The sequence below is a fragment of the Culicoides brevitarsis genome, chromosome 1, assembly GCF_036172545.1.
Source record: "Culicoides brevitarsis isolate CSIRO-B50_1 chromosome 1, AGI_CSIRO_Cbre_v1, whole genome shotgun sequence".
Lineage (NCBI taxonomy): Eukaryota > Metazoa > Arthropoda > Insecta > Diptera > Ceratopogonidae > Culicoides > Culicoides brevitarsis.
The window spans coordinates 32611641-32636913 of record NC_087085.1 but is presented as its reverse complement, the minus strand read 5'-3'; the positions used below and the strand labels follow the sequence as shown (position 1 = coordinate 32636913).

The following is a 25273-nucleotide window of genomic DNA, read 5'->3' as shown; positions in this document are numbered from 1 at the left end:
TAAACACGAAATTCATGAATTTCTTTATTTTTTGTAAATTCTCTAAAAAATATCAGGAAATTCTGTGATTTAACGACGATTTGCCGCCTGAACAACTCTAAAAAAGTCTCCAAAGTCTGAAATCCGAGAAGAAAATTGACAAAAATTGAAGAAAAATGAAAAAATAATTAAAAAAAATTTAGAATCAAAATTTTTAGAATAGTCGACGACAGTAAATTCTAAGACGAGAGCTGTAAAAGCAACTTAAAGACTTTGTTGTGATACTAAATAAGAGCAAAAAAATGGCTGGAAAATTTAGACAGACGAAATTTGATCCAATTATGATCGTAAGTTGAATGTTTTGACTTTCACCATGTGTGAGTCATCAATTTTTTTTTTGCCATATTTTCAGATCTCACAGATTGCTGCGATGCAATGTCTGCTGTACCTGAGCGCTATAGTGTTAATGACAGTAATTGATGTGGTGTCTGGCGAGAATTTCGTGTTGGATCAGTTGTTTGAGTATAGAGTAAGTCACTTTTTCGTGGGTTTTTAGTAGTTTTTGGAAGATTTTAAGACTTTTGAGTGTCTTGAGAAGCAAAAAAAATAAATTTAGCTTAAATTTTCAAAATTTTTGTTGGAGATTCAAATGAAAATCTTTCAAAAAGGTCGAATTTTGGCGTTTTAAGAGATGAATTTGTCAGAAAATTTTGAATTTTTATACAAATTTCTCCTATGACAGGCCAAAATTGTAAAATTTCTCATAAAAATAATTTTCAAAATGGCTTTTTAGTAAAACTTTTGAATTGTATTAGGAAAATTTTCATTTTTATGATCATTTATTCTCATAAAAACTAAAAAAATTAAGAATTTCTCCATTCCTTTCATTTTTATGAGCAATTTTTTTATGAAAATTTTTTCATAGTTAAAATTTTAAACTTTTTTTAAAGCTAAAATTATGATGAATTTCAATTTTTTCGTCTTTTATAATTTTTTAAATTCATAAACTCGATATTTTTTCTCATGAAATGTCTCAAAACGGTTTCTCCAAGGTCAAAAATTTATTTTTTTTGTTTTTTTCTTTGAAATTTACAAAATTTTACATAAAAAATGTTTCAAAAAGCCATTTTGAAGTAAAATTTTTCGAAATTTTTAAATTTTTCTTCTCCAATCCCCAAAAAATTCATAAAATAATAAAAATTTCCCATTTTTTCCCCTTTCAGCAAGTGCACGTCTCCAACGCTGGCGTAATTCTCACGTATCTCGTAAACGCCCTTGTCGGCGCTTTACTCCTTTGGATCGTCGTTCGCCGTACGAAACTCTGTCTCGACTTCAGCTTCACATGGCATCTGTTTCATCTCATCATTTGTTGGTGGTACAGTCAATCTTTCCCAACGACCTTCAGTTGGTGGCTTCTCAACATTGCTTGTGCGACATTGATGTGCATTACGGGCGAATTTCTCTGCTTGAAAACTGAACTGCAGGAAATTCCCGTTGGATATTTGAAATTAACCGAAGTGTAACTCCTTCATTTCCTTTGTTTCCATGTAAATAATATGATTAATTTATGTCTTGTAATTAAAAAAAAATAATTGTTAACAAATTTCTACGGAAAAATCCCTTTTTTTACTTCATTACAATAATTTATTTTTTTTTTTATTTTGTTTCTTGATACAAAAATTGATTCTCACGTACAAAGTACGCCTTTTTTATTTAATATTTAATATAATTGATACAAATATTTGTTTAATACCTGAATAAGTTTTCTTCATTTCTTTTTTTTTTGTTTGTTTGTTAGGAAAGCAGCGTTCGTTAGTTGGTTCACTCACATAGTTTCACGACGACTTGCGTTCGTGTGTGCGGGATTAAATGCGTCCTCGATTATTTATTAGTACGAAAAAAAAAATTAAAAACAAAAAATTGACAAACAAAGAGAGTGACTGACTAAAAAAAGTACAAATATTTAATTAAGTAGGAAGAAAGATCCTTTGGCAGAAGAGACTTTCGAAGAAAATTTGTTCGTGAGGTGGCTCAACACGTGACAAAAAAAAATACGATTTAACAGACATCGGTGACTTCCCAAACTTTTGTGTTGCAATCCTGACCGGTTGATATGACGTGTTCGTTGTCGAGCCAAACCAATTTTGTGATTTGCGATTGCGGGTGAGCGTCTGAAAAAGAGAAAAAGTATTTTTTTGAATGAAATTTGATGTAGAATTAAATTTTTTTAGCAGAATTTATAAAAAAATTATCAGTTTTTAATTTTTTCAAGAAGAATTTTTCAAAAAAAAAATTTTTTTGGTCAAATCGATACAAAATTATATTCAAAAGAGGATTTTTATCAGAAATAATATTTTTTGACAAATTTTAAGCAGATTTCAATAAAATTCATTAAAAATCTTTCAAATTTTTTTTCCAAGAAATATTAAATTTAGTGAAATATCATTTTTTGAAGTAAAACTTTGAATCTATTTTTAATTTTTTATTTAAGTTTTGGAAAATTTTCATTAAAAATGATCTTAAAATGAACTAAAAAATTTTTAATATAACATTTTTTATCAAAAATTGCATTTTTTGGAAACAATTTAACATTTTTTATGAAATTTTAGTAAAAACCATTCAATTTTTCATGAAATAAGACAATAATTTTAATATAATTATTATTTTTTTTAATCGAAATTCGTCTCTTTATTAGATTTTTGTTAAGTTTTGGAAAAGATTTATTAAAAAAGTTGTATAAATAAACTTTTTGTAGTTAAACTAATTAAAAATATTGCTCTTAAGACAAATTTTTTATAAAAAAAATAAACTGTTTTGGAAAAAATTGTTTAATTTTGATGCAATTTTAATTAAAAATCTGCTATTTTCCTTCATTAGGACTTAAAAAAGGAAGTTTTTACTAACTTTTTGTAAAAAATAACAAAATTATGAATTATTTTGACTGCAAATTTAAAAAATTTGAACATTTTTATATCAAATCGAATCAAGATTATTTTTTAAAACAAAATTTCCTCATTTTTTGACCCAAATTAAACTTTGCTAAAAATAAGGTTTTATGATTTTTAAAGAATTTTAACTAAAATTTTTAGAAAATTCTACAATTTTTAATTTAAAAATATATTTAAAAATAAATTTTCTTTAAAAATTCTACAAAAAATGAAAAAAATACTCACTTTTGATGATTGTATGCTTGGCTGGATTAGAAACCGACCAAATAATGATGGTAGTATCGAGAGATCCGGAAGCGACGAGAAGTGAATTTGGTGACCATGCAACACAATTGACACGAGCATTATGGAAGCCCCATTCCTTATTATGAGCAGGCTAAAAAAATCGTAAAAATTATTAAAAACTTGAAAAATTTCATTAAAATTATTTTTCTCACCTTATACTCGGTAGCATCATACAAAATGACTTTCCTGTTGGAGTCGGATGCAACGAGATATTTCTTATCGGGCGAATAGGCGCAATCAGTAATCGCTCCCAAATGCTCAATTTCCGTCTTAGGCTCCAACGTTGTGCCATTCAACGTGTAAATATGAATTTTATTGTCGTCTCCGCCAACAGCGACATCCATCGTATCCGTATTAACGGACACGGAGCTCGATTCATACGCAATTGGCAAGGCGCTGACTTTACGATTGTCCTGCAACACGCAAATATCTTTGACGCAACCAACAACTTGGATGTTCTTTTCGCGGAAAATATCCATGCCACGCGGTTGACAATTCAATTTTGTATCAACTCCCGTATAAGTATTGCCTTCAACACTAATTTGCTTGACACTGTCGTCAATGCCGCATGTATAGACAAAGTCTCCGTGTGCCCGAATGCAGTTCACTTGATTTCCGTGACCATTTCCAGCAACACGATTATTCGTTCCATTACCGGAATTCCAATTGGTGACAGCGCCATCGTGACTTGCGGTGTAAATTGTGCTGTGATCCTCGCTCAAAGCCAATGCCGTGATGGGTTTATTGTGTCCCTTGATGACACGTAAGGGTTTTGTCGGGTTATTGACATCCAAATACGTGATATAACCACTGAGTGACACGGTAAGCAAATGTTCGCCTTGCCACAAACAAGAAACTTGTTGATCGTCGACGGTATTGCCCATCGGAAATTCGGTTACGAGCTCCTTCGTTGCTACATCCCACAATTTGCACGTCTTATCGCCCGAACAAGTCAATAATTGGGTGCTATCTGGCTTCCATGCGACAGCATAAACGCCTCCTTTGTGTGCAGGACTTCCAATTTCGCCAACTAGCTCAGATGTAGCGCCGTCATACAAGTAAACGTGCCCATCGAAGCCGGCAGATGCGAAGAAAGCGCCATTCGGAGAGTAACGAACAGCTTGCACGAATCTTGTATGCTCTTGTTTCGTGCATTTGAACTTGAATGGAGGTCCCTCAAAGACTCCGATTGTATTATCTTCGCTTCCGGTGACAATTCTGAAAGGTCTCACAGGACGAAAATCGCAGGAATTAATCGGTTTTGATTGTCCGCTAATTTCGCCGACAGAAGTTCCGGTTTCCGTCATGAAAACATGTCCGAAACGCTCGCGCCCTTCACCGACAATGACCATACGTTGACTGTCGGCGGACCAAGCGATATCCTTGATGGGTCCTCCGATCGGTTGAAACTCATTTTTCAAGATGTGCTCCTTGTTGACGGTGTCCCAGATGCGAACTTTGCCCGATTGATCGCCCGAAGCGATGTAAAAGCCCGATGGCGAGTACTTGGCAACATTGACGGCGCACGAATGTTCCGTGTAGACATCGGATATCGCGGGATTCTAAAAATAAATTGTTTACATTGTTGTTAAAATGCGACGAAAAAATGGCTGTCTTACATCGATGTTGCGGATAATGACGGAATTTCCGTTGCAATACAAGAAATTCTTGCCTTTTGGATCGCCGCCGAGCACGATGGGGGTACCGCGTTGCGTGCGTGGGAGAGTCGCATACGTGAATTCTGCAAAAAATTATGAAAAATTAATTTTTTTTGATGGAAAATCATGAAAATTGTTGAAAATTTTTTAAAATTTTCATAAATGATCAAAAGGGCATCGACCCTCAAGCATAATATTTGCATGCACAGATGCCGGTAATGCTCTAGTGACTGTAATTAACATCTCCATGCTAAAACAACACTTTGATGCAAGTATTTTTCCGCCTCACTGATTCCGTTCTTCCATTTTTCGCTGCATTTTTCCCGTTCTAACGCCCTCATCGCCGCCAGATTTCGATCAAAACATTCCCTTTTACAGACATTTAACCTTATCTCTCGTTAAAAAATAATTGCTACTGCTTCTATACACTCCCCCGTACCGTTTGCTTCCTCTCTACGCACACAGCGATTTATTTTCAATTTATTTCCTTATAAGGGAGTGTCGTGAGTCGCATCCAAAAGTCGTCAATTCGGCATGCCGATACCATTTTCTTCGCGGAAATTCGCAATTGGCGACGTAATCTCGCGCATTTTGCATTTTCTGGCACAAGGATTGCGGAAATGCACGAAATTTTCAAACTATTTTTAGGTCGCCCGATGATTCATGGACCGAGAAAAAACCACTGCAGCAGGAAATTCGATAAAATCTCACTGAAATTGCACTTTTTCGCGAGAATCTCGAACGGACACTTACTGTTTTGGTAGGACATTGTGGATTTCTGATGCTACGAAATGACTTTTTCACGTATTTAATCTGCAATTGCCGGAAAATGTCTTGAGCGAGATGAATTTTCAACCAAAAGTGTTAATATTTACCTTTTAAACGATTCGTGAAACGTTAATTCAAGCTCCCAGTGTACTTTTTGTGTCATGTAGTCGCACAAAATGCACGTTTCAAAAATAAACAAAACAATTTTTAAAGAGTTTTAGCTAAAAAACACTAAAAATGACGGAAATTTGGAACAACAAGCAACTTGTGGGACCTCCCTTTGTTACTGTAGCTACAAAAATTAAAAAATCAGGTGAGTTTTATCGAAAAATTAAATAATTTTTGACTTACCGAGGCATTTTCTTGTAGATTTGAGACTTTTAGCCAAGACAATGCATCGTCTTTTAACTCATTTTGAGGACAGTGAATATTTTGACACCGCAGCTGCCTTTCTTTCGCGCATTATTTGCATCAATTGTGCCCAATTTCGTCGCATGGAGCTATTACGACACATGAAACAAACGAATCAAGCGCTTTTGAGACTGAAAAACTTCCCAATCGTTCAATTTTTGGAAGATTTCAAGGCTTATATCCCCTCGGAAATTGCTGAAAGTCAAAAAATTCACCTTCCAACGAGACAATATTTGGAATTTCTCTTGGTCCGACTTCAGGGCGTCGCAAGACTTTTGTGTCGCGTGATAATTTGTGCACAAAAAACCGGCAGAAATTGTCTCCAACTCGTGTCAATCGGAAATTTCTTCGCTAAAAATGCGATTTTTTTGTCTATCATTGGGCAAGTAGTTGCTGCAGCAAAAAATCGACTCGAAATCATCATCCAAAGCTATGATAATCTCGTGAAATTGAGAGAAATTCTGAAAAATGGCAAATTCGAGTGGCTTCCTGTGAATTACGAGCTGCCGCATGACTTGAAAGAATGGTTGGGCGACAATTATCCGCATGAACCCGCGAAAGATGAGAAAACTTTGGAATCTTTGAGTGTTTTGGAGAACTTGATATCCATGGGAGATGACGATGAACCACCGGAAGATACGGAAATTGATGAAAATCTCAAAATGGCCTTTGAGGAAGTGGTTAAAGATGAACCTGATGACTTTGGAAGCGATTTTATCAAGTTCAGTACGGAAAGTGAAGCCGTTGGAGAAGTTGTTGCGAGGGAAGAAACGCTTGAGGATCGTCTTTTGTCAATAAAAACTGCTTCGGATATTCAAAATTTCATAAAAAATGAGGAAAATGCGAGGATGAGACGTGATACGAACTCGTTTTTAGCTAAAATTTCGAAGAAAGAATTCGCCAAATTCAAACACGAGTCAAATCGTCTCATGAAAGCGTTTTCAGGGAAGTCCTTGGTGAAGAAATTCAAACAAGAGATTAATAAATTTGTAAAGTAGACTACATTTAAGAAATTTTTCCCTACAAAAGTCGATTTTAACGCAAGAACGGATAATAATCCATTCCCGTATTTGACTTCCACACAGTCCGTTTTTCTTCTTGTCTCTGTTTTTTGCTATTTTTCGCTTTGTGGATCATTTCGGCGACATCTTTGCGATATGCAGCCGGCAGCAACTCCTCATGCAACGTACATTCAACGGGTTCCGGCTCCGCTTTCCTCACAATGTGCTTCCGAATAATGTCAACATCTCGTTTAAACTCTTCGTGCAAGCTGTCGATTTGCGTTGGAGGCACATCGAATTCCATCAAGTAGTGAATGCCGACGCGATGCGTTTGTTCGTTCTTGCTCATCTTGAAGGGAAGTTGTTTTGTGCCGAAATTCTCGAGTTTCCTCAAAAAACCTCCATGATCGAAAATTTGCTTTGATGTTCGTTTGAGTGCTGAAACCAAATCCGGCTGCAAAAAAAAATGTGTGAACATGAATTTTATGGAATTTTGGAGAATTGAAGGAATGTTTACCCGTGCCATCTGTCGCATGATCAAAACGAGCTCGTAAGTCGGCATTTTAGGGAATTTTTGAGGAGATTTTGTCGCGAAAATTAATAATTAAAGGGATTTTTCTGAAAAAATTTTATGCAAGAGCAATAGTAAATATTGCGATGACAGTTGTGAAGCCCCAATGAACACGTGAAAAAAATGATCAAAAATTCAAATTTTTATTTAATAAAAATTCGTTAAATTTATTTGAGCAAATTTAATTAAAAATAATATTAATTTTAAAAATTAGGTTTAAAAAAACATAAGAATTTTTAAAATATTAATTTAAAAAATTTTTATAACAATTTCAAAATTCGAAAAAAAATTAATTAAAATAAATTTCTTAAAAAACAGTTTTTTTTTTAAGCCAAAATTATATTATTTTAAAAAATTATTTAAAAAAATAGAAAAATATTTTTTTAATTTTTGATTGAAAAATAATATAAACTGTTTTTTTTAGCAATTTCACAATATGAATAAAATTCAAACTATCAAAATTCAAAAATTCCATAAATATTTTGAGTTTTTATTTATTTTATTAATTAAAATTTAATTAAATAATTAAATTAAAAATTTTTAAAATTATTAATAAAAAAATAAGGTTGAAAAAAATTGAAAATTGAACTTAAAGCAAAATTTTGTTTCATCAATTGGAAAATTAAAAAAAAATTGAAGAGATATTTTTTAAAAATTAAAAATTAAAAAATTTTTTTTTTTTTTTTTTTTGAAAAATTTCAAATAGTAGGTACAGAATAAAAATAAAAATAAATTGATCGACTTCAAAAAAAAAAAAAATATATATATGAGGAACATATGAAAATATTAAAAACTCCATTTATTTATTTTTTTCAAATTTTTTCGCTTTTATTTAATTTTCCATATTTTTTTTTATTTAATTATTACATATAACATTTCAACGACTTATCCTTCATTTTGTCATAAAATTTGTGCATTTATTAATTTTATCTAACCTTTTCCTTTGTATTTTATTTATAATCAAAAAATAAATTAAATATTAAATTTAAACTCCAAAAATATAATCAACATAATTTAGCAGAATAATTTCAAAAACTGGCGCAAGTACAATTATTTTTTTTTTTCTTAAAAAATAAAATACATTTTTACATAAAAAAAATATAAAATTAATTTAATTAAATTAAAAATATTTACATCAGACATATTAAATTATACTAATATTTTATCTAATTTTGTCTCCTTTTTTAAATATTTATTTATTATTAAAGTACATTTTATTACTATCTATCAAAGATAAATGAAATGGAATACTGTCATGGGTCTTAGTTTACATTTTTATTAATTAATTTATTTATGTACAATATTTTGGCATGTATCACTTCAAAAGTCAATACAAAAATTTACAAATTATACGAGAGTAGTCTTAACATTTAATACCCTGTTTCGTTATTTTTTAATTATTTCTCGATAGAAAAGTTTTTTTTTTTTGTATTCAGTTCATTTCGTGGAATTTATTTTTTGCTTCAATAGTACAATTTTGGCGTTTTCTCAACAATATTTTTTTTTTGGTTTTAATTTAATAATGAGTTTTATGAGAAAAAATATTTATTAAAAAATTCGCGAAAATAAAATAAATTAACCCTAAAATTAATTTTAATTTATTAAAAAAATGGAAATGGCTAGGCCTTGATCACGTTTGCTCTAATTTTTGACTAACTTTTATTAATTATTTTTTTAAATTTTTTTTAGATTCGTCTCATGCCCATCTCCTCGTCATCCATGTGCGTAGCCTTGTGATGCGCTGCACAATTATTCTGTCGCTTGTGAAAATAATTCGAGTAGAAAATTTTCGCTAACCAAAACATGAGGATCGTCAAGAGGAATGCAATAACGGCCAATGCAATGGGAGCCCAAAAGGATTTTGTGTCGATAAATTCAATGGGTTCCGCGTGCAACCACGTGTACAAGTCCAATTTATGCGCCGAATTTCCCATCGCGATACGACAAACATACCGCCCGTAATGCTGTTTTTTCACTTCGGGAATTATCAAGTACGAGCCAACAATTTCGCCAGTTTCTCTGTAAAATTTGTCAATTGAAAATTAATTATCTCGTCTAGACAGGCAAAAATGATAAATATTTACCTTGTAATCAAATTTTGATAACTGTCTTTTATCTCTTGCTCCTGATTTTCGTCGAACACTTGGTACCACTTGAGTGTACTTTTGGCATCGGGAATGCCCAAATTGCCGATAAAAGCTTCGCAATAAAATCGAGCATGATCGCCGAGATGAACGAATTGCGGCACCGGTCGATACGTTGCTAAGGGACGATCTATCGAGCTCTCTGCAAATTGAAAAAGAAAAGAAAAAATAAATAAATTTATCGTTTAATTTCGTCGAATTTTATAAATTGGATCGATAATTTCCCGGAAAAGTTGATTGGAAAACTTCTCTTTCGTAATAAATGTGAAGCATACAAAAAAATAAAAGCAAAATGGAAAAACATTTTCAGAAAATTATCAGGTATGTATCGTACCGAACGAGACAACACAAGGATATATAATAATAATTTTAATGAAATTTTCGTAGAAATGCTGCTTCAATGAACAAAAAGATGAATTTCCACGAAGAAAACTTCGTTATTCGATGGAAAATGCTGGATCAACAACTGACGCAAATCGTTTTCATTACGTTCTTGAAATCATCGCGTTTATGTATCGAATGCCAATCGGTTTATGTGAAGCACTAACGCATAATTTTCATCTAAAATATCAAATTTCGCTGAAATTAATTTAACTTTTTTTTTTAATTTTAATTTTAATGCTCCATTAATGGTAAAATAGGCCAAAACCGAGTGAAAAAAGGATTCAAGAGAAAGTTTTTGACATTAAAACGGTAAAAAGTGTCCAAACAATTATTAACATTAATGTTTTTATGCTGTTTTGCGTCATTTTTAATTAAAATAATACTTTTTGAGTCGTGAAGTTTATGAAAAATATTTTTTTTTAAGAAAAAAATTAAATTGTGACATATTCTTCAATTACAAAAGTAATTCAAGCATTTAAAAATGTTTCAAAAAATATTTAAAAAATCATTTCAAGTAAAATTTTTATCAAAATTACGATTTCATGTTAAAAAAAAGTCGTAAATGACGTCAATAAAAATATTTAAGGGACTTAAGTTCATAAAATTTAAAGAACTTTTGATTCCAGAAAAGAGTTAAAATTCATAATTTAAACAAATTCTCATAGAATCATTAAAATTTTAGAGTGAATCATATTGAACTTTGATAATTTTAATGCAAATTTTAATATTTTTCAGTGTATTCATCGTCAATTCCCCGAATCACTTCACTTTATCACAAAATTCACGTCAGTTTGCATCAATTGCCTGATGCCGATCGGTAATGTTCGCTGCTTACCTTGGATATTCAATGCAATGGAATGCTCCTCCGTATGCGTTTCATTTCTCAGAACGCATTTATACACTCCGGCATCTTGTTGACGTGCCCGTCGCGTATAGATAGTTTGATTAGCTGCCTCCGGATACAAAATTAAACTGGAAACTTCAATGTCCCATGGATAGGGCAGGCCATCTTTGTACCTAGAAGAGACAAAAAATGCGAGAAAAAAATTAATGACCACTTCTGGGATGCTAATGAGTATAAGGGACAAAATGCCTCGAGGTGTCTAATTATCACTTTCTCGTATTTTTTTTAGCGTTCCTCCGATATGGTAATTATTCTCATTACCTGTCATTACGTTTCTATCAATTACCATTAAACAACTGCAGATCAAAGAGGAGAAGAAAAGATGCCAGTTGCGATCTATTTCCACATAAAAATGTCCAAGATGCAGTTTCGTGACAACATAATACACTAATCAACGGCAAAAGCAAATACGAGACCATATAATATAATTATAATCATCAAGAAGTTGTAATAAACAAACCATAATTGACTACAATGTGCGGAATGGAAACAACTTTTTTTCATTATTTTTTTTTTGTCTGTAAGTATGATTGACTTACATCGCAGTAAGTTTCTTTTTTTTCATATCGCGAATTGCTCATTATTTTTTTTTTTTGCAGGCATTTACCTAGAAAAAGTCATTATTGGTCAATTTTGAACGGAAATTTTGACTTGCGGCACGAAAATGATCTTTCATAACCTTTTCGAGTTAAATTGGAAATTTTTCATCGATCAATTAGCAATTGTTGACAGATGCACTTAAAAACGAGCGATAACTGATGCTAACAAGCACTTTTAAAAATTTAGTTAGTAAAATTCAATTACTTCGTTCCCATACTTCAGAATCAATATTTTATGTATATTGACTGGGAGCCAATTCATTTGTTCGTCAATTTCTCGGAATTGTTCCCTTGTTATTCTCTCATTTGTCTTCTGTTACAGAAATACGGCATCATCAATTGTTACAATATTGCCTCCTGCCTGGATTGCAAATGTTGGTAAGTAGGTATCTCTCTGTGTGTGTGTTGGAAATATTTGTCAGGATATCATTCAAAGTATTTTGGTGCCTCCCAATGTGCCACAGATTTCTGGTGAAATTCATTTGTATTAAAAGTTGGGCGGAATTCGGAACAAAAATATCGAGCGATGTTTTAGTAGCCGATTTTTTATGACTTTTGCATTGAAAAAAAAATTTTTTATAGACATAATTGACTAAAAGTTTCATTTTAAAAGTTATTTAAATGAAAATATGGCTTTTGATGAAGCAATTTAATTATTTTTAAAAAATATTTTATTTTAAATGAATATTTTGAGTCTTTTTATTTCAGAAATTTTCATAAAGGATATTGGTAAATGCATCAGAAGCACTTTAAATTTTTGTTGAATGAATTCAGAACAAAAATTATGAAAAAAAGGATGAATATTGAACGAAAATCCATCAACATGACAACAAATTAAGGGTTGATGAATATAAATTATGTTTTTTAAAAGGTCGAAAAATGTAAAAAATATGACATAATTGACACTAAAAAGAAGTTTTTTGTACTAAAAATGACGGAAAAAATATTTTTTTAGTACAATGACCAATAAAAAGTACAACAGGAAATCTCAAAGGAACTCTTTTCAACAAAATAAGGTCAATTTATTACGAAAATAGTTCAAAGAGATAAGAAATTTTCATATATAAGGCAAAGAATGAAGGGTTGAAGAACATAAATTGAAGAATTTGGGATATTTCAAGGTAAGAAATGCTTAAAAATAACATTTTAAGAGTCAATTTAAATTATTTACATTAAAATAAATATTTTTAATGCCAAAATTCTATCATGTTAACATGAAAACATGGGTTAAAAGCTAAAAATTGTCTTTAAATATTAAAAAAAATTCTTAAAATATAATTTATTTAGTAAAAATTTAACTTTTTAACAGAAATTTATACAAAAACTTATTAAAATATGTCAAAAAATAAAAGAAACTTTTTAAATCTTTTTAGTTTGAACAAATTTTAAATTATTTAGAATTTTTTAAATTAAAAAAAATATTAATTAATGTTTTTGAACAAAAAAAACATAATTAACTTTTAAAAATTTTTTAAAAAATATAAAATTCCCTCGAAATTTCAATAAAATTTTTTTTTTCTCACTCCTCCTTAATTCCAAATATTAAAAACTCATAATCACTCATTACAATCACTCCTTTTATTGTATTTTCCCTTTAACAAGGTGTTTATAACTCCAATTAATTTTTATCTGATTGTTTCAGAACTTCACCTGTTCTTTTTTCCCCGTAAACGCAAACAAACAACAAGCAAGTACATAACTCAATTACTGACACACAAGGTTGCGAAACATTTCATCAAATTAAAAAAAAACGTACAAAAACGCAGCAATAACAGTCACTTCATTCGAACAAGGCAACAAGAAACATAATCACCTTCTCAGACATCATCAACAAACAAACAGGCCATTGACCAAAATTAGAAGAATTTCATGTATGGAACTTCAAACATCATCATCAACACACACACACACACATGTCGGTCCGTTTATTATATTAAATTAAAACAATTCTTAGAAGCAGTCAAACAATCGTTGTTGTAACGACAGCAACGACGACGAGAAATGCATTGTGTGCGACAATTGAATTAGTTTGGACACAAAATTATGAGAAATTGACCACCCAGGTGTGTAATTTACGACGAAATTGACGCATGTAACGACATCGGATGGCATGACAGCAATGCAATTAATTGATGCAAATTGATTGGGAATGTTTTTTCCGACGAAATAATGAATTTTGTATGGAATATTTTAACAAGGGATTACAATTTAATCCTCTTTTGTACTACTTGAGTCCATTGATACACTCAGAAAATTCAAAATTTGAAAGATTGTTGCTTCAAGTGTTTACCAAATACCGATACTCTTGTCTATTTGCTCGACAAACATCCAAAAATCCACTCAGAAATTTTTTTTTAATTTTTTTTCTGACCCGAACTTAGCAACGGTAACAAGTTACAAGTTTATTTTCCCGGAAAAAAGTATTACACAAAATATTAATCGTCGAGAGTGGCATAGACACAGCGTCTTGCATGGTTGCATTCTGCATCTGAATGGTCATTTCATAACAATTCACAGAAAAAAAATTTTTTTTTTGCTTCATTTTTTTTTTAACTTGTTCATTTTTTTTTTTCATTATTATCCTTTTCATTGTTTTTTGTCAAAAAAAAAAAAAAAAAAAAAACAAAAATCATATAAGATTCCAAAAAGTGTCTTACTGATCCTTGATTTTTATTTATTTTTTTCTCACAATGGGATGTCTTTGTTCTCACTCCATACAAAGACGTTGCCGAAAAATATCTTTTTACGTGAAATTTTTATGGTTTTTGGTTTCATTTTCATGAATATAAGTCTATTAAAAATACTGAGAAATGGCAATTTAGGTCGAAAATATCTTTTTTCTCTCGAAAAAAAGATGTGTGTGTGAATAAAATAAATAAAAAAAATAGAAGAAAGGACATTTCTTCTTGAAATTGAGATTCAACTACGGAATTGTTTGCACTAAAAGGACAAATGGCAACGATAATTGTGTGTATAGCGCCACTCTTCAAACAGTTTTTATTTATTTTGTGCACAAAAATACTCGGAATTAGCTCAGCATCCCAATTATTTTCTCTTGTTAGACAATTTCTCCGGAATCTGTCGCAAACGAAAAAAAAAATATATATTTAATAATCAAGACAATTATTGGCAATGAGGAAAAATCATATTGATCACGTCAGCAATTAATGTTTCTCCGAAAGACGAAAATATCGCATCACCTGCTTGTGATTGTGACACATCTTCTACAGCTGTCCTCCGCAAGCAGTTTGCCCTCACACCAAGTCATCGTCATCTGCGCATTGCGAGGCATGAAAAGGAGGATGAACGAAGGCATCGACACTTATTACAAGTATTAATAATAAAAATAAATCGTGACACATTGACAATCATCATCATTATTTTTTTTTATAATTTTTTTTTCTCGTTTTTAGTCGACGTTGTTGTGCAACGATTGAATTTCCGTGGAAGGGTTTCGTTGGATGCATGTTAATTACCACTGAATCACGGATTGTTTGAAATATTATCATGCGGTGATAATTCCGAGAAATTTGTGGCAAGGATTATGAATGTTTGAAAAGCAATAAAATTTTGCAATTAATTTTTGTGTGTAATAAAATTAACGGAAATGGTATTTTTAGTCAAATATTTTATAAAATTTACGTGGAATTGGGGATTTTTTTTATGTTTTTGAGTCATTATGCTGATATTTTGTGTGCAAAATTAATTATGGTTTATTGCAAATTAAAATGAAAATGGATCAAGAGTTATAAAAAGTTACAAATTTGGATATTTTTAGTAAATAAAAATTAATAATTTTATTATGTGATTGATTATTTTAATTTTTGCGCTCAGATTTATTGGAATTTAGACCGAAATTAAAAAAATATGAGAAAAAAAATATAATGAGTAAAAGTTTATCATTTATAAGTCAAAAATTTAATTAAAATTTAATTTAATTTAAATTTTTTTTCAATGTAAATAATTACATATTATTTTTTTTAATTCACTTTTAAATAAGTTTAATTGTAAAATTTAGCAAAACTCATCAAAAGTACAAAAATGATAGTCTTTATGATTATTTGTAAAATTCGTTGTAGAAAAATTATTAAATTTTTTTTTAATTTTAAATTTTATTTTTTTCATTTATTTTTTTTATAATTTAAATTAAAATTATTTTTAAAAAACTATTATTAAGTATAGAAATATGTAATTTTATATAAAAAAAAAAATAATATTTTCTTTGAGACTTTAACTTCAAAAAAAGTCAAAATTACCAAAATTCAGATAAATTTATAATTTAATGTTCTTTTTGATTGAAAAATTGTAAAATTTCTATAATATTTTTCAAAAAAATTTCAAAAATTTAATTAAATCGACAATAAATTGAAATTAAACAAACATTTCGGTAAGAATCAATTCTCAAAAATGACTCAAAATTTTAAAATTTTTATTAAATTTAAATTTTTAATTATTTTTCAAAGCACAAAAAACATTTTAAAAAATTAATAATAGAACAGCTTAAGTCAATTTCGCAAAATTCCATAATTTTACACGAAAATTTATGCAAAAACATGGTCCGCCAATACATAAAGCACACAAAATTAGCGACTTAACAACATAACAAAACAACAAAAACTGCATTTTTGTGTCGAGTTCTCCATTCATTCATTCCCAAAGCCCATAAAAATCTCATATACTCACGATCTCCACAATTTATTTTTCCACGTTCGTTCGCTGCTCCGTTCGTTCACAAGAACATTATTATAATAATAATGATAATCATGCATTTTTACATAATAATCCAGCTCAAAGCGAGAGAGAGATGCAAAAAAAACGGGCCCGTGTGTGTTTTTTGATATATGACCAGCATCGAGCATTTTGTGAGAAGCTGTTCGACAACACGAAATAAAACAAAAAAAAATAAGTGTAAAGAAAGAATATAATAATGTTTGAATTGATGTTGCCGTGTGATTTCTCGGAAGCAATCGTCCAATCCGATATTCTTCTTCTTTCTTCCTCCTCTTTTGTTAATACGTGAGTGACCGTCTCGTCGTCTCATCGATGCACTTCAGGGAAATTTCGAACAATATGAAATCATAATTAGGAGGAATTTTTTTTTCTTTTTCGAATAAAAGAACAATGAGTGTGGAATATTAAAATTTTATGATTAAAAATGCTCAAGTGTTCGCCGGAACTGTCGCTGCATTCTCATTATTTTTTTTTTTCGTAAAGGTATTTTTGTGCTCTGATTATCATTTTATTTGCATCTTTTGTTGTGTTTCATATTTTCTCGGTCGAATTGTCGTCGTCGTGGTATGCAAATGCACTCCGGAGACCATTTATGTGTGTGAGAAATTTGAGATGAATTAATCTTGTCGTGGCAAGACGACGAATATTTTTGCGGTTTTGTGCTCTTCTGGCTTCATTCCATTGTCTTGCGTTACGTCGCTGATACGCTGAGTTCATGGAAACAGCAGCAAAAAGGATTATGTGACAGTATCTGATGCAAACACACAGCAGGATGGTAGAAATCCAGTTGAAATAAAACGTTTTGTAACAAGGAGATGCATTTTTCAAAAGAATTTTTTTTTGTTGTTAAAAATTTAAAAAAAAATTTACATCGAAATTTATATGAAAAATTAAATAATTAATTAAAATTAAAAAACATTTTACTTTTTAATTAAATTAATTAATTAATTTATTTAATAATTAAATTAATTAATTTATTTATTTAATAATTAATTTATTTATTTAATAATTAAATTAAATAATATTATTAACTATTTAAAAATATTAAAATTTTGATAAAAATTTTTTTTCCTAATTAATTAAATTTTTATTTTGACAAATAATAAAAATTCAGAGTTTTAATGATTTTTTAGTAAATTCACAAATTTTAGTAATTTTTATGTCATAAAATTTAAAAAATTAAATTAATATTATTAATAATAAGAAATTTTGATAGAAAAAGAAATTTTTTACCTCAAGGAATTTTCATGAAAAAATATTTAAAAAAATAATTTTAAGATAAATTTACAACTTTTTATTAAATTAAATGACAACAAATGCATTCAAAATTACAGAAATCAATAAAAAATAAAAAATTATTGAAAAATATTCAAAATTGATAAAAAATTTAAGAAATTTTCACATTAATGACAAAATAAATTTTAAAAATTAAAAAAAATTAATATTTTTATTTAAAAATTATTTAAATAAGCATTAAAAGCAAAAAATTAATTTATAAATTCAAGAAATATTTTAATTTTATAATTTTTTTTCTCTTTTCAGCTCAAAAAAAACATCAAACGAACTAAAAATTGTTCAAATTCACATAAAAACTACGCTTATCCCTCCTTCCAATCCTCCTCCCATCAGTCAAAAAACAAATTGGAATTGTCCTTTGCGGTCAGTTACGTCATGTCACATTCACAAAAGCATAACAGGATAGTCCTCGTTAAATTTTAATGTCACGCAAAATAACAACGGCAACCACGAACGATATGCAAACAAATTTTACAAGCAATTTCGAGTAATTCCCAGCAATTTCGAGTGCAAATTCATCGTAAACCGGAGATAACAACCAAGTAGGTTGACCATTACTTGCCTTCCGTTTATTTTTTTGTTGTTAATCCTCTTATGCTTTCAGTGCACAACAATTCTACCGGAAGCTTATTTATCTTCTTTCCTTCCATTCATTCATCGTTCTGTGAATTATTATGGCAATCGTAGTTATTAACATTCATCATTTGTTATTGTTTTTTGTTCACTAATTTTATTTTGTTTGCCATTAAAAATTATCAAATTTGCATAAATTTACATTTATGTCAATTTCAATCGATCGGATTGTAAAATATTGACAAGTTGGACAACAACGACAAATGTAAAAGTTGCAACACATGCCCCGGGAGTTACAGGGAAAAACACAGAGTGTCGCACAAAAACATGTCATAAATAATAAATGATCAACCGCAAAACGTTCCATCAACTACTGCCTCGGAGGTATTGAAGTGAATATGAAATGCATTGTTCTCCGTTCAGTTTTTTTTTTACCTAGAATTTGCACATGAATGGTCGTCGTCGTCGTCGTTGTCGGTAGAAGTTGGTTGAATAAAAAAAAATTATGAAGAATGAGAAGAAAGGCAAAAAACGCAAATTTCGAAGAAAAAATGAACTGTATGGGGGCAATATGCACATTATGTCTCTCCGTATTTTTGTCTCACACAGAGAACGAAAGAGATGCCGGTACCGTCATAGAGTTCTGTGCAAAAAATAAAAAAAAATAAAATGTATTAATAATAATTGAAAATACGGAGAATTCAATCACTTTGAGGGCACTTGCAGATGTTTTGACTTGCAAAGCAGACGATATTGATGCGGTATCCCGTAAAAAAAAATTGAGCAGTTTTTGTAATTTAATACATTTTCATGTGATTATGTTTCGAAAGGAGCTCCGTTTTATCACACTAAGTAGATCAGAATGTAAAAACGAGACAATGCAAAAAATGTGACCAAAGAGAGATGAACAAAAAGAGATTCAAATTCCACAAAAAAATATATTAAAACTTGATAGTTCATGTCATGACAAAGAATTTTACCTGGAATTTTATGTCTGCTTGCAACAACACGCAGAAACACGTCGTTGATCTATTAAATCTCTTCTTGTCCACACAAATTGGTTTGAGAACCAACATCATTATAATAATAATAAGGCGAGTAAAATTAATATTTTTATTTTTTTTCCCCCTTTGGGCTTTATCGAAGAAATTCTTATGAAATTTGAAAATTTTTAATTTTTTTTTTTTTAATAAAATTTTAAAAATTACTTTTTATTTTAATTTTACAAAAAGAAGCAATTTTTAATTTATAAAAATTTATTTTTTTAATGATTTTTTAAATTACGAGACCAAAAATATTTTTTTTTCAAAATTTTAATTTAATTTAATTAATTTTATTCAAAATTACAATTTTTAATTTTATTTTTAATTAATTATTTTTAATTATTTAATTATTTTTAATTTTTTTTTAATTATTTTTTTAAAATTTTATTATCTAAATTTTTATTTAAAATTTCTATTTTTTTTTAATAGAATATTTTTTATTAAAATTAATTTTTTACTATTTTTTTATTACTATTTTGATTTTTCATCACTTTTGAATTCAAATTTCAAAATTTTATTTATTTTTAAATTAAAATTAATTCAATCTTAAAATTACTTTCTGAAAAAAATTAAAAATTTAAAAAAATATCAATTTATTATATATTTATTATATTTATTTTTTATTATTATATTTATTATTTATTTATTTTTTAGGAAGACGAGGGATATCTTATGAGAAAAAAATAAAAATTTGAATTTTTTTCGCCTAATGATGCTTCACGGCATCCAATATAGCATATAGCTACATTAATATGCATGCCATTTTAAATAAATCTGAAGAGCAAACCACAAAAGGAGAAGAAAAAATAAAAGAAAGGCAGGCAAAAAATTAAAAAGAACGGAAAAATAGATTAATTCAATGAGATACGCCGCTTTTGTCTTCATTTCATTGCATTATCCGCGAATCCAACGTGCGTCACATTTTTTTTCGTCTTTCAGTCTCTCTAGTTTTAACACATTTTTTAAGCATGAAACATGACAAAATCATCATTTTTTTGACGAAAAAAAAATTATTTATTTTTTGTGTCAAGTGGATGAGTCAGATTTTTTTTGAATGACTAAATTCATGTAAATTGTTGTGATTTAATTTTATTCAATATATAAAGTTGTTGATTAATTTGAACAAAAACGCACACCCTTTTTGCCGTAAACAGCACAGAGACACACTCGCACACAAAAGAAAACTTGATGAAAATTTCTCGGAAAAATTGTTTTTGTTGCCGCCTTCCGAGAAATTAGAAGGAAAATTGGCACGTGGAGCAAAGCAGTACATCCAGAGTGAATGAGAAGGTAACAGACTCGTGTATTTATTTAGTGAAATGTTATTGTTTTGTTAAAAAGCATCTTTCGTGGCCTTCGTGTTCATCCGCACGTTGGACACACGCTCATCACGCCGCCGTCTTTGCATAAATTTATTTCCCATAATTTGTCAAATTCGATAATTTTTCGATGATTTTGGCGCATGACGTAGTTTGACGGCACAAAATTGACGTAGATGTAGAATGGAAAATGCGAAGAAAAATAAAAATGTTGTGAAAGATTTTCCGGGAAGTGAATTTATCAAAGGAGAGAACATTTTTCGTCGAAACGAAATTTATGCAAACACAAAGGAAGGTATGGTACGGCAGCAATGATGCGCATTCAAATCATTTGTTTCCTCGGTTTATACTCGGTTAATGATTGTGATAAAGTTGCTTGTGCAAAATGGTGCAATTTTTAATCATTTTATAAGATCATAAGCTCAAACATGACAAAATTTTGACAAAACAAAATGACAGGTGTCAAAATTTTTGGTAAAATTAGCATTTTTTTCAATTTTTAAGCTATTTTCGACCATTTTTGATCAAAAAGAATTTTTTAAAGCAATTAATTGACAGAAAAATAGTTTAAAACTTGTTTTAAAAAATGACAGATGTCAAAGTTTTTATTAAATTTCATTTTTTGGTGAGATTTTAAGCGAATTTTCTGTCAATTTTTTGTTCAAAAAAATATTTTTGAGCAAAAATAACAAAAAAATCTTGAAAAATCTCTTTAAAAAATTTAAACCTAGTAAAAATTTTGACACCCGTTATTTTATCAGTCAAAACAGTCAAATTTTAATTTTTCATCTTGCGAAACACAAATTTTTCACAATATTTTAAACAAAGTGCTTTCATAAAACTTTCTTTGTGCGCTCAAAGTTCCTGGAATACGAGTTATTGCACGTATTCAGCAAAATTCTGCTTGGATAAAAACAATCTTCCATCAGCCACCCCCTTTGCCTTTAATGTTATGGGATTTCATGGAAATGCCTCGATTTCTTGGAATTCTGGAAAGGTCACATGATTTTGCTTGTTTATCCGTTCATTCTATTTTTTTTCCGAATATTACGGTGGTTTGAGCTAAAAATAGGGGATAAAATAGAAAATTATTTTCCAAAAAACATATTTTTAAATTAAACACGAACAAAAGGACGGAAGGAAGGGGTGCTTAACAATTTGCTGTGCGGTTCAATTAAAAGTTGTCATGAAAATTCGTATTGAAACCCCACAACAAATTCGTAGAAAAATAGCATTATTTTGCAAATAATATAATGGATTCGTACGAAATATCTCGATCTGGGCTTAACTCTCGGCAAATAAATATTTTGTGACGTATTTTTTGGAGCCCCGGATTTCACGGAATCAGTTTCCAGTGTGAAAAATGGGAAATTTTGAGCGATTAATTCATCGGATTTACCGTGAAATACATCAAAATCGTGCATTTAGACGTTACTTGTCGAGCAAAAGTCCGAACAATCATAATAATTATAAATAATTTTTTCCAGTGAATTATCAGTTGTGTAAGCATTTTAGTGGCACAGTCCACTTTTAATCGTGAGTACATGATTTTACGAGCATTTTCAACGCATATTGTGTCAGTCACGGTTTCTGTCTTTCTAGAATCATTGTCATTGCGTAAAAAAAAAATTTATCGAAATTTTCTTGGAATTTTCGAAATCAATCAATTTATTTTTAGATTTACTGACAAAACCAACGAGAGAAAGAGGAAACTACATTCAGCGTCAGCGATTGTCGATTTAAAAAAATAAATATTTACACAAACTCGATAATTTTGAGTTAAAAATTCTGGGAAGAGTCGCGTAACCTTCGGCAATTAAACAGTAATAAAATGAGTCATCATTAATTTTTTTGTTCATATGTTCAGTTTCGTTCGTGCAAAAGTTCTATTGCAATAATATACGAATTTGCACCATAAACAAAACATTTAATTTTTATTGCAACAGTTTAAGAACAATGCAGAGACAGACACATTTCGTGCACTTGAAATAATAATAAACAATTACTCGGGGTATCAAAGCGTGAGAAATACTCCATCGAGTTAAAGAGAGTTTTTATTTGCCAATTAGCTACCTTTTAATTCCCTGTAATTTTTAATTTTAATAATAATGTCAATGTAAAGAGTACATATGTACATGTGTGTCGTTAAAGATTGTGTAAACAACCATATGACATGCGGAATGCGATTTTATTGACAAGAAGGGCGGTGCAAATGAGGAAAAGTTTTCATGAATTATTTTTTGTTTGAAAATCTCTTGAATTATTTTTTAAAGAAAATTTAAAAAAAATATAAAATTTTATAAAAAATTAAAAAAGGCAAAATTTTGTTCATACCTACATATTTTTAAATTTAATTAAATTTTATAATTTTTTATTGATTTAAATTAAATTGAATTGAATATAATTTGATAATTGTTATATAATTTAGCTAATTAAAAATTTTATTTTAAAAAGAATTTAAATTTGCGTAAGAGACATTAAGTCAAGACTTAAATATCAATTTAAAAAAATATATATTTTTTAAAATTTAAGCTTAATTAAGCCATAAATTCTCAAAATTTATATTTATTAAAAATAAGTTTAATATTAATATTTTTTGATAAATTCATCTTTTTTTATGATGTTGACTTAAGACAAGTGTTTAATTTGACGAATAATATAATTTAACATATAATTTGAGTTTTTCTGTAAATTTTAGTAGATTGGTTAACAATTGATGTCAGAATTGTTAATAAAATTTTGTCAAATTAAAACTTTTTTATACAAAAAAATTTATCAAATATTTCAATTTTCTTTAAAAATTAACATTACTTCAGCAATTTTTAAAATTATAAAAAAGATAAAAAATAAAAAATAATAAAAAAAAATAAAAATTAAGAGAAAAAAAATTTTAATGAAATATAAAAAATAAAAAATAATAAAAAAATAAAAATTAAGAGAAAAAAATTTTTAGTGAAATATAAAAAATAATAAAAAAAATAAAAATTAAGAGAAAAAAATTTTTAATGACCTTGAAAATGTCTAAAAAAGACTCTTTAAGAAATTAAACCTCAATAAAAAAATTTCACTATATAATTAAAATTTTTGAACTTCTGATAGTTTTGATCCAAAAATTTTACTCAAAACTATCACCTATAAAGTTAAATTTGTTAAGAAATGACATCGTAGATCAATGAACAATTCAAAATTTCAATAAAAGCTTTAAATCCATCAAAAGAAATATTTCAAAGCCTTTATAACCAAATCCAACCATATTCAACTCAAAAAATTGCATCAGCCTTAATCGGTGCTTTGTGTACATTTATTAACAATAACTGTGACACACAAAGCCATGCACGTTGTTTATACTGCGATGGAGCAGTAGTGCGACAATAATGAGGGTATTTTATAAATAAAAATAAAATTCGTGGAAATTCGCATGGTAAACAATTAGTACTTGTGTATGTTTTGCTTGAGCAACCCTCTCTTTCTTTTTACGACGGAAAAAACTGTTATGAAAGGCGTAGCTGTCTTTTTCTTGCTAATAAATGTCGTAAAACGCCTTTTCTGATAACGAAGGCTCCTTTTTCTCACTCCGTTTCTCGTATTTGCTTTACCACACAAAATTAAATATTTACATGATTTAATCATGCTTGTGTTACTTTGTGTAAATACGGAAAATATCATAATTCACGTAACATGAGATTCGAGTTGAAGATGAAAGTGACACTTACCATTCAATGCTGCGGTATCCTTTGGCACAGCAATGCAAACTTTTGAATTTGTCCAACACGGAATACTCTTCCGAGACTTTTTCCTTCGTGAACTGCATGTAGGTCGAGTTCAGGGACTCGTTGAAGCGATTATTTGAGCAATTTTCCAGCGATGTCACGCTGTTAACGCTCAAGATGCAGACGAAAATTGCGAGTAGGAGACTTGAGGAGGAAATTTGACTAAATCTAATTTTTGTTGGTCTTTTTTGTTCTTTATCACATGTCACAATTTTTGTTGATCCTTCCATTTTTCTGGTTGATTGTCTCATTTTTATTTTTACGTAAATAATGTTCCGTTACGTATGACTCAATTTTACGAAATACCTTTATGAGTCATGGAAATAAAAATCTCTTGTTCGGCGGAGAAACCGGAGGAAATTTAATTAGATTTTAATTTTCTCGGAAACTTTTATTTTATAACCACTTTAGCATCATTTTATGCCAAGCTCTGACAATTTCCACGAAATTTCTCAATGACAACTTGTTATGTTTTTGCATTCACATAGGAGCGCGCGATATCGCTCTGTTTCAATCACAGTCACGAAATGTGATAATAATACTTTTTTTCCGATATTTTTCACAGAAATTTATTTATTTGCAGTGGAAAAACAAGATTAAACGCAGTTTTTCGCAGTATCCGAATAATTTGTGCTGTATGATAAATTCTTGGAAAACCTCTTTTATTTAAAAAATTTACTCGTCGTATCGTATTTACGGAGAGGAAAGAATAAAAAGTCGACTGACTCGAATGACGGTCTCGCAACAACTGATTTTTAAATGATCACTCATGCCGCTCAATGAGTGTTTGCCCCAGTTTGCAAAAAATAATTTCCGACAAAATCCCAGTGCAAAAAAAATTATTTCCGACACCACTCAAAGTCACTCAAACCACTCATGCCACTCGACC

At 29.3% G+C, this 25273-nt stretch overlaps 5 protein-coding genes across 5 annotated transcripts; 2 read left to right on the top strand and 3 right to left on the bottom strand.

The window, feature by feature from the left end:
- On the top strand, positions 1 to 1631 carry LOC134832341 (protein SYS1 homolog). Its single transcript, XM_063846333.1, has 3 exons — positions 1 to 326; positions 392 to 508; positions 1203 to 1631. The coding sequence occupies exons 1-3, from the start codon at positions 282 to 284 to the stop codon at positions 1500 to 1502; spliced, it is 462 nt and encodes a 153-aa protein (XP_063702403.1). The 5' UTR covers positions 1 to 281; the 3' UTR covers positions 1503 to 1631.
- Positions 1615 to 5738, bottom strand: LOC134832333 (actin-interacting protein 1). The gene is made up of 5 exons (XM_063846322.1): positions 5624 to 5738; positions 4832 to 4953; positions 3365 to 4774; positions 3153 to 3303; positions 1615 to 2150 (listed from the first exon to the last, which is right to left on the bottom strand). The coding sequence occupies exons 1-5, from the start codon at positions 5637 to 5639 to the stop codon at positions 2038 to 2040; spliced, it is 1812 nt and encodes a 603-aa protein (XP_063702392.1). The 5' UTR covers positions 5640 to 5738; the 3' UTR covers positions 1615 to 2037.
- A 73-nt stretch (positions 5739 to 5811) lies between these two features.
- LOC134827193 (uncharacterized) lies at positions 5812 to 7051 on the top strand. Its single transcript, XM_063839767.1, has 2 exons — positions 5812 to 5951; positions 6008 to 7051. Exons 1-2 carry the CDS (start codon positions 5876 to 5878, stop codon positions 7045 to 7047), a joined length of 1116 nt encoding a protein of 371 aa, XP_063695837.1. The 5' UTR covers positions 5812 to 5875; the 3' UTR covers positions 7048 to 7051.
- On the bottom strand, positions 7028 to 7711 carry LOC134827194 (small ribosomal subunit protein bS6m). Its single transcript, XM_063839768.1, has 2 exons — positions 7568 to 7711; positions 7028 to 7504 (listed from the first exon to the last, which is right to left on the bottom strand). Exons 1-2 carry the CDS (start codon positions 7610 to 7612, stop codon positions 7085 to 7087), a joined length of 465 nt encoding a protein of 154 aa, XP_063695838.1. The 5' UTR covers positions 7613 to 7711; the 3' UTR covers positions 7028 to 7084.
- A 1158-nt stretch (positions 7712 to 8869) lies between these two features.
- Positions 8870 to 25118, bottom strand: LOC134836079 (uncharacterized). The gene is made up of 4 exons (XM_063851265.1): positions 24328 to 25118; positions 10985 to 11166; positions 9706 to 9907; positions 8870 to 9640 (listed from the first exon to the last, which is right to left on the bottom strand). Exons 1-4 carry the CDS (start codon positions 24633 to 24635, stop codon positions 9307 to 9309), a joined length of 1026 nt encoding a protein of 341 aa, XP_063707335.1. The 5' UTR covers positions 24636 to 25118; the 3' UTR covers positions 8870 to 9306.
- Between the last annotated feature and the right edge of the window lie 155 nt (positions 25119 to 25273).